General features: G+C 46.8%; 1 protein-coding gene across 3 annotated transcripts in view; it reads right to left on the minus strand.

The window, feature by feature from the left end:
• Positions 1–10,844: 10,844 nt before the first annotated feature.
• Positions 10,845–14,132, minus strand: part of IL15RA (interleukin 15 receptor subunit alpha) — a 50,047-nt gene continuing 46,759 nt past the window's right edge. For all 3 annotated transcript variants that reach the window (XM_039240359.1, XM_039240358.1, XM_039240357.1), the window contains one exon: positions 10,845–13,049. In XM_039240359.1, the coding sequence (XP_039096290.1) occupies positions 12,923–13,049 (127 nt within the window). In that variant the 3' untranslated portion in view covers positions 10,845–12,922. The remainder of the gene's footprint in view (positions 13,050–14,132) is intronic.

Genomic DNA, 14,132 nt, shown 5'->3' on the forward strand with positions numbered 1-14,132 from the left:
GGGACTTCTGGTCCTCTGGCTTTTTGCAGGTAGATAACATCACCCCCCATTATGACAGAACATGGGAGGTGTAATAGGTTTGTGAACACAATGATGACTTTAGATTTGGACATGTTGAATCTGGGGTGCTTTGAGAAATCCAAGTAGAGTCGTCCAGGAAGTTGTTGGGGAAGTGGGTCTGTGCTTCAGCAGATGGCCTTGGGCTGCAGCTAGAGACTTTAAGGTTGTCAGTGTGTCAGTGCTAGTTAAGATGGTTCAGTGTAAGGATCTTGTGTTTATTCCGGCAGAATATCAAGAATGAAAAGAGCAGGGGTCTAAGAAGCCAGAGGAACACCAGGCTTGGGGTAAAGAAAAGAAGAGGATTTTGTGAAGAGAGTGATAACTGATTCCAGGAGAGAGAGTTGCTACTGAATTTAAGGGAGGAAGGAGCTTAGACAAAAGTGTCACCAGCATCTGAGTCAAGTGAAGGTGGAAAGCTGTTTGACTGGCACTCTGAAGTCAGTGGCGGCATTAACACGGTCAGTATCAGTGAGACTAGAAGCTGGTGGGCAGCGGGCTGTGGATGGAGGGCTTCAGGGAATTTGGTGGACTAAACATGTCTTCTGAAACCATAGAGACATGGCATAAACCTACAAGGGCAAAGAAAACAAAAAGGTGGTAATAGTCACAAAATTTTGCAAGTTGGAAAGCAGATAAGTGAGTGGTAACTGACTCAGCTCATCTGAGTAAACTGAGTCCTAAGCCTAAGAACTCTCAAAAGATGTGGGAATTGGTGGCAGTGGGTTCTTTGGAAGGAGGGTGTAAAGGTGAAGCAAAACCCAGAAAGATTGGTAGACAGTTTATTTAAAAACCATTTCAATCCTCAGATTTCTTGTCCCGTTCTGTGTAACTGGGCAGCTTTTCATCCTCAACCATAGCAGAAGCCAGAGGTCAAATCTCTGGAGAGGAACGTGTCACATAAGAGACTAGGCATGGCTGAGGGCAGGGCCATAGTAAAAACAAGGCTGTTTTTTCAGTGAGCCCAGGCTGCTCTAACAGAATGTCAGAGACTGGGTGGCTTATGAATAACAGATGGGCATTCTTCACAGTCTGGAGGCTGGAAGTCCAAGGTCAGGGTGTCTACAGATTCGGTGTCTGGTGAGACAGACACCTTGCTGTGCCCTCACATGGCTGGAGGCTTAAGGGAGCTCTCTGGGGTCTCTTTTATGACACTAACCCATTCATGAGGGCTCCCCCATTGTGACCTAATGATCTCCCAAAGGACCCACCTCCTAATACCATCCCCTCGGGAATTAGAATTTCAGCACACAGACGTCGTACACACGCAGAAACATGCACATGGTGGCACACATACCATAGGTGGGAGATTGCCCGCTCCTTGTTTGGACTGTGTAACCAGCTTTAGCAGAAACACAGCGGTGTTAGGGGTTCATAAGGAAATTGGCCAGCCAAATCACTCTGTGCCAAGAGCTAACAGTCTTCAAACCCCACCCAAGTGCTCAGACTTTCAAACACGTTTTTCGTGCTCCGCTCTTAAATAGTGGCAATAAACCAAGGATTGCCAGGCTTCTGAAAAGAATCTCCAGGATGAAGATTGGACATCAAAACAGTCAACTTGGAGCAAATGGTCTATGCAGGGAGAAGAAAACATCTACATTTCTTAAACATATTCAGAGAATAAGAGAAGATAGTAGTATATCCAGGAAATAACAGGATCGATATATATATGTGTATATATACATACACACACATATATGAATATTTGGAGACAAAAGTGTGAAAGAAATAGAAAAAAAAACACTAGAATTGTCGGAAGGATAGGTGGAGAAAATAATCTGGAAAGTAGAGCAAAAACAAAGATTGAAAAACAAAAGGAAATAAGTAGAACCAATACAAGAAGTTGAGCATCTGTAGAAGTTTCAGGAAGAGAAAGATGGAGGCTGGGAAATTGTTTTTAAAAATCATGAAAATTACCCACATCCGAATATATGAGTTTCCAGGTTCAAATGCTCAACAAAATGGTTTAAAATAGACCTACAGTGAAAATATTGTGAAATTTTAGAAACACCAGAGACAAAGATGCTACAAGTTCCCAGAAAGAAGTCCTCTACGAATCAACATGTCTTCATATTCCACAGCAACAGCACCGCGGAGCTGTACCTTCAAAACTGGGGGGAAAGGATTTTCAACTTAGGAATCTACACCTCCCCAGAGAATAAAGGCACTTTCACACAAAAATTTTATCGACCAAGACGCTGCCAGAGGGTTGAGTTACAGTGAAGTCAAGAGCAAAGCAAGGAGGAGGAGATGTTCCTCTAAGAAATAAGATCTCCAGTGCAGAAGAAGTGGAGGGCATACCAAGTCTTCCTCCTCAACACCTTGGGAGGCTATTTACATAACAGGGAGAATGTTCAGGCTGGAGGTGGTGATAAACACCCAAAAAACTAAGGAAATGGAGTGGGGCAACAAGGAAATTGTGAATTCTTCAATAATTAAAGCAACAATTGTGTAGAGGAGAAAAAGCAGAGATAGTGAACTCACTCGGCTGCACCTGACTATGCTTTGGTAGGCTTACTAATGTCCGTGTGTGCGCTGAGGCAGGGAAACGTGTGGACACGTGATTGGCGGGAGCGTGTTCAGTCTTCAGCTTCCGCAGTAGGAAGTCGGCTACAAGGCCTGAAACTGAAAAATGGAAGTAGAAGTCAATAGGAGCTTAGAGGTACAGACATGGATACCAAAACAGCCAAAGGATTTTTTTAAGTTTATTAATTTTTGAGAGAGAGAGAGAATGAGCAGGGGAGGGGCAGAGAGAGAGGGAGAGAGGGAATCCCAAGTAGGCTCCACACTGTCAGCACAGAGCCCAACGTGGGGCTCAAACCCATGACTTGTGAGATCATGACCTGAGCTGAAATCAAGAATCGGATGCCTAACTGATTTTTCTCACCCAGATGCCCCCAGCTAAAAGATCTTTAAACCAGTTTCCTTTTGGGAGGGGGAGGTAGAGAGGCAGGGTGCTTTTCCAGTAAAGTATCTTATATCAGTGTTGGCCTGAATCCTGCCTATGTGGCAGATCTTTAGAATATGGATGAGAAGTGGAAAATGGACACGGTCCATGGAGACGAGTCTCAAGTGAGGCTGGGAAGAGGTAAGATGGATGGGGAACGGTGGGGCTTCAGGGAGGGGAGTTTGTTTTTAGAGTGTAAAAAATGTGAGCACACGTCATGCCCAGTAGAACTAGCAGAGGGGCCTGATGGAGGGCGTGGGCGAGGGGTGATTGGTGGATGATTAGGGTGAGGGCTGGGATGTGAGATGTAAAGGGAAGCACGTATAAATGGCTAAGGGGGAAGTTTAGTTAGCGGTCATTTATTAATTTTCGTGTATTTTTAGTGAAGGCACAGTTCAGGTCACGCAGAGATTGTCGGAAGTTTGAGGCTGGGGTAGAGGACATGCCTAGAAGCGGATAGCACAGGCTCGCTGGGCAGCATGAACCGCTCGATGTCACCGCCATGCTTACAGTGGGGTCATGCTTTTCCCTCCAGCTACCTTGGTGCGGGAGCAAGAAGGCATCTGGTTAGACTCACACACAGTTTACTAAGCACTGAACACAGAAGTACAAGGGCCCTGGAGGGAGGTGGTGCGGCCGGGGAGCCCTGTGTGCAGGCATGTCCCCAGGCCCTGCTCTGCCCCTACGATGGTGCCAGGTCTGCCTCTGGGCCAGCCACCTGGACTAAAAGGAGACGTGACCCCTCTCAAGGTCAGACCCCTTGTGGTTTCATGCTTTTTCACAAGCCCTCCCTAGTCCTCTGCACCTCTGGGTTTGAGGGATGTGCCCATCGAGGGACCGAAAGCCGACTGTCCATCACTGGATGGCCAGTGAATGGGTGTGGGAAAGCTGGCCCAAGACAGGCAGCCAGGAGTCCCTCCAGACACCGCCGCCTGACAGGTGAAGACCCCACACATGCCCCTTTCTGAGGTCTCTTTCACGAAAGGCCTTGGCCTTAGGCTGTGAGGGGTTCAGAGCATTGGGAAGGGGCCTCCCTTCCTCCCTGGGCTGCGTGGTTACGGAATCTCCAAGAGAACCCAGCAGTGTTGTCCTTCACGTCCTCACCACCGGTGATTTTATATGGTTTCTCTTCCTAGTGGTTTAGACGAAGAGGTAGATGGAGAAAGAGGAGTTTGAACCTTAAATGCCTTTGCTTGTTCCTTCTATTTGCTGTTTTAGCAACATCTCCAACACGTCCAAAATGCAGCTCAACTGGTTCCTCCCCTCAGCCTTCCCCACATCAGCAAAGCACCATCACCCAGATCCTTTTGACCTTAACCTCAAATGTATCTTGAATCCACTCATTTCTCTCCATTATCCCACCTCTTCGGCCAGCGCATGCTCTTGTCTCTGCGGGCCCATGACCACATCCAGCAGTGGCTCCGTGCCTTGCCCTGGCTCATCTCTTCTACTCGCCATGTGAGAGGAACAGGAGGTCTTAAAATGAAGGCTAAATTGTGTCACTGTCCTGCTTAAAACCCTCCAGGCGCTTCTTGCTGCAGCTAGAATGTCAGTCTGACTTGCGCTCCAGGCAGAGAAGACCTCTTGGCAAATCCATGTTTCCCGTCCACCTTCACCCGGCTCATCTGTCACAGGCCTTACCGACGGCCCAAGAAGTAGCCAACACGATATCAACACCTTGGTTTTGTTTTCCTTTTTTAAACATCTGATACAATGGTGGTGGATCTTTTTAAGAGATCATTCCCTAATGGTCCGTTTTCCTACTCTGGACCCGTGGTACAGCAGTAACATTTTAATCTGTTGTTTCACAACCACATGACAGGGACACCAGCTTCCTAGCCTGAAGTCGTGGGGACTTTACTCCCTACCCTCTGTTCTACTTCCTCTGTTCAGCCAGTTCCCCATTTTAGGGTCTGTTAGAATATCTCCATTTTCTATTACCAAATTCAGTACCAGATTTTGTATCTCTTTTTGGGCTGTAACCCGAAACAAAGACTAAAAGGCATCGAACAAAAAATGATATGATTTTCCCTGGGAGTCAGGGGACAGGGTCTTTTGCTCTGCCATTCTTCACGTCTGCGTTGCCCCAGCTGACTTCTCTGCTGTGTGCAGAAGTTTGAGTCAGTGCGTCCTGATGCAGCAGAGGCAGTGAGAAGAAAGCCCGTGTCTTCTGTGTCTCTTAGGCGTGGGGAAGCCTTTCCCAGAAGCTTCCCCAGCAGACCTCATACCTCAGTGGTCAGAATTAGGTCACCTGCCCGTTCCTAAACCAGTCACTAGCGAGGGGGGTGGCTTAATGTAATCAGCAGTTCCTTTTCTGGAGCTTCTTCTGATACGCACAGCTGTGTGGAAAAGACTAAAGACCTACATGTTTGAGAAGGAAGGAGAGGGGCAGAGGGGTAGGCAGCCCCAGTCCCTGGCTGTCCAGTATATAAACAGACCTCAGTATGAAATGCCTTCTATGTGGTAGAAACATGTAGGTAGGACCTCATGTGCCTTATTCCATGAGGTCCCCACTACTAAGCTGGAGGACCAGGTGGTGGAACAGGCTCTGGAGTGGCGGCCCAGGCTGCGGCGCTCAGTGGCACGTAGGCGAGAGCTTGGGCTCAAACTCTGGTGGCACGTCCAAACCCATGGTATTTCCGCTACCGCCATGAGAACAGTTGGAAGGGCAGCTCTTCAAAAAAGCAAAAACAAAAATCAACTACATTTCTTAAAAGCCAAGTGCACAGAAGGCTTTCAGATATTCTTGGCCATGGCATTCTTCCAGTCTGACTCCTAGTTAAAGAGTGTAGCAGCTGCAATTAGACAGGACTCAGGGTGGCAACTGGAATGTTTTCTAAGCTTCCTCCCCCCAGTAGCACCCATGGTGCTTCTGGAAACTAAGGCTTCTCGGAACATGATGAGATATCAACTACTTGCAGCCAGGCGGCCCTTGACCACTGGGAATTAGAGCAGCTCACATGCCTTCGAGGTCACCTTTCCTCAAAAGAGATTTTGAAGATTACACACTTATTTTGTACTTGGTGCTTTTGGCTCTCTGCCCAGAGAATTGAAGAAAACAACCCTGGAAAGGTAACCATCTGAGTTCGTGGTGATGGTGTCTACCAGAGAGGGGCTGTTGAGTAGAACCAGTGACGCGGGAGAAGACCCCAGGGTTCTGACTGCATTCAGGCCTCGCGAGACCTTTGCTCTTAAAGGCTCCTTTTGTTTCCGTTTGTGGAACATGTAGTTTGCTGAGCAGTCTTCCCGGAACTGCAGCTCGGAGTCTGACTCTCTCCTGTCGGTCCCTCAGGTAGTCCATCCACCAACCGCCTCATCCTTCCCTTTCTCAAAGTGTCCCAGGCTTCCCTGTCTTCGCCAGTATCCACTCCCTGTTTAGGACCCTCCCTGCTTGTTTCTATTTATTTAAATCTCACCCATCCTTCACCAGAAGTCCCATTACATCTAAAATGCTTCTCAAACATCCAGCCCTTTTATTTTTTTTTATTTTTATTTTTTTTACAAATAGTATTGTCAAATTAGTTTCCACATAACACCCAGTGCTCATCCCCACAAGTGCCCTCCTCCATGCCCATCCCCCCACCCCCCCACATCCATCAGTCCTCAGTTTTTGTCAGCATTCAAGAGTCTCTCATGGTTTGCCTCTCTCCCTTTCCCCCACCATTTCCCCCCTTCTTCTCCCCCTTGGTCCTCCGTCAAGTTCCTTCTAATCCTCCTATACGTGCAAACATATGATATCTGTCCTTCTCTGCCTGACTTATTTCGCTCAGCAGAACACCCTCAAGGTCCATCCATGTTGCTACACATGGCCAGATTTCATTGTTTCTCATTGCCATGTAGTATTCCATGGTATAGATAAACCACATCTTCTTGATCCATTCGTCCGTTGATGGACACTTAGGCTCTTTCCATGTTTTGGCTATTGTGGAGAGTGCTGCTATGAACATTGGGGTACATGTGCTCCTATGCCTCAGCATTTCTGTATCCATTGGGTAAATTCCTAGCAGTGCTATTGCTGGGTCATAGGGGAGCTCTATTAGTTTCCTGAGGAACCTCCACACTGTTTTCCAGAGGGACATCCAGCCCTTTTAGTAATTTCTTCCTTCCCTGAACTTCTGCAATGTTACTATGTTCAGGACTCACGTGGCATTTATAGCAACTGAACTTGTGGTGTGAGGTTTTTGTTGTTTTTTTAAAATGTTCATTTATTTGTGAGAGAGAGCATGTACACATTAGCAGGGGAGGGGCAGAGAGAGTGGGGGAGACACAGGATCTGAAGTAGGCTCCAGGCTCTGAGCTGTTAGCGCAGAGTCTGGCGCAGGCTTGAACTCTCGGACCAGGAGATCATGACCTAAGCCAAAGTCAGATGTTTAACCTACTGAGCCACCCAGGTGCCCTTGTTTTCTTTAGTTTTGATAGATTTTTTTTTTTTTTTTGGCCAGGCTGTAAGCACCTTAAGGATAAGTACCAGATCTTCATTTTCAGCATCTCTAGTGTCTAGAGGTAGGGAGGAGAGAAACAGGCCCTTTACAAAGCCCCTTCAAATGTCTCTTGATCCTCACGTTTGTGAGAAGGACAGTATGTGTATCGTCTCCACTTCAAAGACGGAATGTCAGTCTGTGTAACCTAAGGGATTCTTTCAAGGTGACGAGGCCAGCAATGGTAGGACAGCTTGGTCCTCAGGCTTTCTAAGTCCTGTGCTCCTTCTGCTGCACAAAGATAGTATGAAGCAAATGCCATGTATATAGGCCCCATAATGTCACAGGAGCTCAGAGGTAGATGATCTTGTACATTTGAGTAGTTCATGAAGGGCCCCTGGCGAAGGTAGAAATCGAGCTGCCTCTTGAACGGTAGGTTGGACATAGAGAAGATGGCAAATGACTAACAGAAGAGTTGAGACCGTGAGCAATGTGCCTGGCCTGTGAGGACACAGTAAGAAAGCTCCTGGGAAGCACTGGGAAGCGCAGCGAGGGAGGCAGCATGGAGCAGGGCTCTGGATGGCCTTTGTGGGAGCTGAGTCGTCTCCAGCCAGACCAGAGGTGGGGGGCGGGTCATTAGGAGAATAAGGGTCCTCTTGCAAGAGGACTCCTCAGCCAAGGAAGTAGTGCTGCCTTGAAGCAAGTGAGGAACGCCATTACCGGACAGAACCGGGGGCTGCCTCTGAGGACAAGGTGAGGAAAGTGGGGAGTGGGGATACCGTGAGCCCTCTGAATTTTCCCCCGTATCTTCATTCCAGTGCTACTCCATCAGTGCTCTGCCTTCCAGCTGGGAAACCTGGCAGGCCTGTAAGCTCAGCTACTGTTATTTAACGGCGTGAGGACTCAGAATCCTAAGTTGGGTCTCCAGCCCTCTTGGCCTTGATCTCTGAAGGATGACATTCAGCCTGGTTCTAGAAGTCTCTAGATTTCAGCCTATGGCTTGAATTGAGACTTTGAGGTTTTGAGCTTGTTACTCTCTTTTCTAAATTATTCACTGCCACTGATAGTGGCCACCATCGGCGGCCTTGGGTTTCTTACCCATAATGTTTTAGGATGGCAGCAAGGCAGTCTCCCAGAGCTGGGCCTTCTGGGGCATGCCATTCCAGGGAACTTCTGGAGAACCTATTCGCGGCATGCCACGGGCTGCTAGGTTCCCATCTCAGAATATCAGCAGGACTTCCACTACTTTCTACCATCCCTATGGCAGATAGTCCTCATTTCCCTACTCCTCTGTGATTTGCAGCGTGCTCTCCTGGCACCAAGTTCCCTACCAGTTAGGAATTTTTCAGTGGCAGGTAATGAAAATGGAATCTGTTCTAAGGGAAAAAGAGAACGAACGTCGGGGGCTCATAGAACTGTGGGAAGTTGGAGGATTAGGTTTGGAAAATGGATCGGGACTAAAGCCCAAATCTGCCGAGCCAACCATCTGATGGTTTTGAGGCATCGCTGGGCGCTGCTCTATACACTTTGCTGTGCTCATTCATTCCATATTCAACAGCTCCTGAGTGCTAGCTGGGTGAAGGTATCTGGTGGGCCTGGGTTGGGGCCCCACACCATGGTGGGGACAGGAGAGAGGATATCGGCCTCTCTAGGTTAGTGGGCAGTAAGGCACTCCAACACAGTGGTGGGCCCCCAAACTTGGAGAAGGAGTTACATCCCAGGTAGCTAAACAGTAAAAGTGGAATGGGTGGGTTTACAGACAGGCTCCGAGGGGAGAAGAGCATGAACCAGACTTTCACATGCATAAAGTGTTGTACATTCATAAATTCTAGGAAAACAGTCACACATCGAATTCCTGATACAGCCCAGGCAGCGTGATGTGTTGAATCCAGCTGTGGGAAAACAAGGAAACAAGATTCTCTGTAACATTCTTGATATTCTGAGGCCAAGATGTGGCAGTCTCAGCTAATAGTAAAAGTTCGTTCCTTGGTGAAGAAAATGGATTGGGCGGTTAGAAACATGGAGAGATCTTTAAATGTCCCATTTTGGCCCCTGTCCTCTTACTTCCTAATGTCTAGAAGAAGATTTAAAAAGAAGAGAGTAAGGGTCTTATTTATTGATCAAGGAAAAGCAAGACAAACTAAAAAAGATGAAGGGCAATCCGTTTTCTTCAGTGGCAAATGTTGTGGAAGACAGGAAATGAGAGAGGAGAAAACAATGTGAATGATGCAGATTTGCAGCCAACTGGCAGATGTCATCTGGACTAAAGGCTTACCATTTGTATCACTTTCAAATCCTTTTGAGTCCTATATACTTTTTCCACTAATCTATATATATTTAAAGTTTGATTCTTCTTAGTACCTTAGTGTTATTTTGTTAATTCTCGCATCTGACATTTATTGGCATTTACTGAGTGCCAAAGATTGAAAGGCAAATTGCATTTCTCCGGTGGCTGTGGGAGGTGTTGTGGTAGATAGTCTCCAAAGATGGCTTCCATCGATTCCTTTAGTTGTCCACCCTCCCCAACCCCTTGGGTCTGGCTGCCCCGTGGCATGCTTTGGCCAATAAAATGCACCAGAAGTGACACATGGCAATCCCTACCCTACCTTGCCTTTAAGGGGTCTGACAGTTTCTTCTTTCAGTCACCATGTAAACGTCTGACCACCCCATGGCCACCATGCTGCGAGGAAGCCCTAGCCAGCTCAGAGGAGTGCTGGGGCACCCGGTGAGCCAGTGAAGCCTTCTTAGACCTTCCAGCCCCACCCAGCCACAACAAATGCAGCCCAGCGATACCACATAAGCACTGGCTGAGCCCAGTTGGCTCCCACAGATAACAAATGGTGGTAGTTGAAAGCTGCTGTTTTGCATGGTCTGTTTTGCAGCAACAGATGAGTGGAGCAAGTAGCATCATACCAGGTCAATTGGCAGGACCCTTCCCAGGTGGAAGGAATCTTGAGGCTTTCGGGTAGCATAGGGGAAAGTGGTGATTCTGGAGAACTCCGGGGTGCAGCCTACTGGTAGGGGGGAGGTGGGAGGGATTAGGAAGGAGCCCTGATGCAAGAGAAGAGGCATGCCTCAGACCCTGACCATGTACTACTTACTTGCCTGCAGAACTCACACCTGCTCTCTGTAGGTTGTCACTACCCTCCGGGCACTCCTGCTCACTTCCAGGTCCCCCGTGCACTCCCAAACCCGACCCTCTAGCTATCGGTCAAGTTCTATTTATGTGTAAAATGGGGATAGAACTCTGAGGCAGTGCTTGGCACTGTCAAGGCAGGGTGGGGAGACTGGATGCAGAAAGATAAGAGGCTGAGTGTCCCCAAACATCACGTCCTTTAGAGCTGTGCCTGAGAGCAGGCTACCCTGTGTCAGAAAATTTTGCCATACTTCAGTTCAGAACATTTTAATTTATTTATCCAGCATCTGTTAATCACCTTCAGGGCACTGCATCCATCCCTGAAAATTCAAAGATGAAAACAGTTCTTAATTTCAAAATGTTCATCACTGCTCATTGGGTCAATTCTGGGGCTGTGGTATGTTTTGGCATCGTAAAGGTTACTTGAACATGTCCTTAGGAGGACCACACCACCTAGTAAGAGAATCATTTTATCTCTTCACTTAAATAAATAAAGCACTTGATATATTTATTCATCCTCACCCCACTGGGCCTCAGTCCTTCCAGACCTCAGCTCCATCCGACCCCACTTGCTTCTGGGTCTAGATCTACTTTTCTAGATCTATTTTTTTGTCATGTAATTTCCCCAGCTTGAACTTGGTTGGTATCTGATGGACCACAGACTTTTTCTGTGATGGATCTGAGCCAGGTGATTCTATAGCTTAGAAGTGGGCCCTCAGAGGTCATCATATTAGTTTCCTATAGATGAGAGTGCAGTGGAACCACAGACCCATGAAGTAGCCGTGTGACTTAACCCTTGAACACCCACAGAAACCTTTCAAAATTCTGGTTCTACTGAACCTATGCCCGTTTGTGTGCAAGTCGTGTCTTCTGTCAAATTGGTTTCCAAAACAACATGGGCCAAGCTCTTAAAACTTCTTATAAAGAACAAAACAGATCCAGTGAATGGTAAACTCTAGAAATGTAGGGCTGAAGAGAGAAGCAAAAAGTTGAAACAGGCAGGCAGGTTCAGGATAATCAAGTGTGAAGGCCAACAGCAACGAGCATGGTTCAGCTCGTGTGTGACGATGAGTTTCCTCTCGTTCAAAAGGAGAATCTCAGCGAGTGGATCTAAAATCCCGACACTGGCCATTTGAAATTCCTTCGCTTCCTTCACTTTTGATGAGTCCATCTAAAGTGGGGGTGGGAAGAAGTTGGTAAGGAATGGGCACTTTGAGAGCTCCTGGCGGCACACGGTGGCTACTAATCCGTGGCCTGAATCCCGGATGCTGGCGATGGCTGCCTGGCTGCCCTGCTGTGTGTGAGGTGGCTGATGTTCCATTTATAGTGGGGACGGCTCCACCCCTACGCCACTGCCCTTCCTAAACTTCATTCAAGCTAGCATCAGAGGAGCCATGTGACCTTGGGCAAGTCAACTTCTATAGGCCTCAGTTTTCTCATCGATAAAATGAGGTGACATTGGGGCCCATGATTTTATAAATACATATTCTAAAGGAGAGAAAGAGACCAATGCAGGGGAAGAGACAGTGTGTGCGCCAGGCACACCTGGGCCACGACCTGTTGCTTCTCTCACGGAAATCTTAGGGATTTTCCAGAACTGAGATCAGCTCCAGCTCTAGGCAAGATTTTTTCCCCCGTACTTTTAGAAAGAAAGGCCAAGCTCTACCATTTGGCGCTCTGTATTCCCCCACTTTCTTCTCTTTTTTTTCCCTCTTTGTGGTACATTTCTCCTCCATGATTCTTTCAGTGCACTATTTTTTGTATTGAAAATAGACATTTTGTTTATACAAGGCACAGTTTCAAAATAACATATAAAATATGTAGATATAATAGACAAGGAGTATAAATAGAAATATGTATATCTGGAAAATGGCACAGAGTTCAGTTCCTTCTTTCTGAATCCTTAAATTAAGAGGATTCATTGGGCACAGTACCTCTTTGGTCCTTTTCAGTGCACACAGAGCACCTAACCTGAGAGACAGTGGTTTGGAGCTACAATAACATTGTCATCCTCTCAGACATCTCTTAACCCAGGAGAAGCGTCATAATTCTCTTCCAGCCACAGGTGTATTTATTTCGTTGTGAACTGCAAGTCAGGCTGATGAGTTCTCCTGAAAAAATGTCATAATGAAAGAAAAGGAAAGCCGAGGTGTTCAGCCACTCCCAGGAAAGCTTCAAGTACCAGGACTTTGGGAAGTCAGCCCTGGGCCTCAAACAGGGCATCCTGAGATTGGAGAGCCTACAAATACCGGACGTGTCTTGGCTGGCCACTGTCGATAAAATGATGCCAACATGTTTGTTTTATCATCCTGATGGGCTCTTTGCTGGCACCCAGCACCTGAGTCTTTCCTCAGTCCTTTTCGGCTAGGGCAGGGGTGGTGCCCTTGTTTCAGCCTCGGCCGCTGCATCCTCCTCTCTGCCGTTGGTTCCCCCCGTCATTGGCATCTCTTCCATGTTCTCCATTTCAACACCGGGTGTCTGTGAAGTTTGCCTGTAAAGCAGGTAATTCACAGGTTTTGAAAAGAGGAGAAGGTTGCCTGCAAATCGAGTCAACAGATAGTTCCTATTGAACACTCAGATGGAGGAGGCCTAGACTGCTTCCATTCACAGATGGAATTTAAGCCTTACTTTGGTATTTTAACCCCCTCATCCACTAAAGATTCACCATGCTGTTGGAGCAACTCACCCCCTCTTTTCCCGCTGCTAAAAAAGCAGGAGTCCCAATGGCAGAACAAAATGGAGAGTCCAGGGAGCCCGGCAAAGCCAGACAAGATCATCTTGAAAAAAATGATGTGATAATTTATAAAGTTTTTAAAAACAGTTCTTGGCACTTTGTATGTGTTAAAGAAACAAATACATTAATCAGTTCCTGAGTAAGCCAGAGTACAGGGAGGCAGAGTCTTGATGACACATGTTTCCCTGTCATTGAACAACTCATTTTTTTAAGGCCCTGAGTTTCTAGGTCAGCAATTTTCATCCATGGATTGTATCATCTACCTCTTGAGGACAGGCAACTCTTTAGGGCATTTCAAAGTAAACTCTTTGAATCCAAACAAAACAAAAACACAAATTTGAAGAGATATTTCCACCCTGAGTTCACTGCAGCATTGCTTACAATAGCCAAGATACAGAAGCAACCTAAGTGTCCGTTGACTGATGAATGGATAAAGAAGTGCTCTGTATATACAATGGAATATTACTCAGCCATACAAATAATGACATCCTGCCATTTGCAACAACTTGGATGGACCTAGAGGGCATTACGCTAAGTAAAATAAGTCAGACAGAGAAAGACAAAAACCGTATGATTTCACTTATATGTGGGATCTAAAAGACAAAAACGAACAAACAAAACAAACACACTTGTGGATACAGAGAACAAACTGGTGGTTGCTAGAGGTAGGGGATAGTGGTTGGCAGATGAAATAGGTGAAGGGGATTAAGAGGGACAGACTTCCAGTTACAGATTAAATAAATCATCGTGATGTCATGTATAGCACGAGGAAGGTAGTCAGTAATATTGTAGGAACTTTGTATGGTGTCAGGTAGTAACTAGACTTAGCATGGAGATTGT

This window comes from Hyaena hyaena, unplaced genomic scaffold (genome assembly GCF_003009895.1).
Source record: "Hyaena hyaena isolate Hyena2069 unplaced genomic scaffold, ASM300989v1 scaffold_174, whole genome shotgun sequence".
NCBI classification, from domain to species: Eukaryota; Metazoa; Chordata; class Mammalia; order Carnivora; family Hyaenidae; genus Hyaena; species Hyaena hyaena.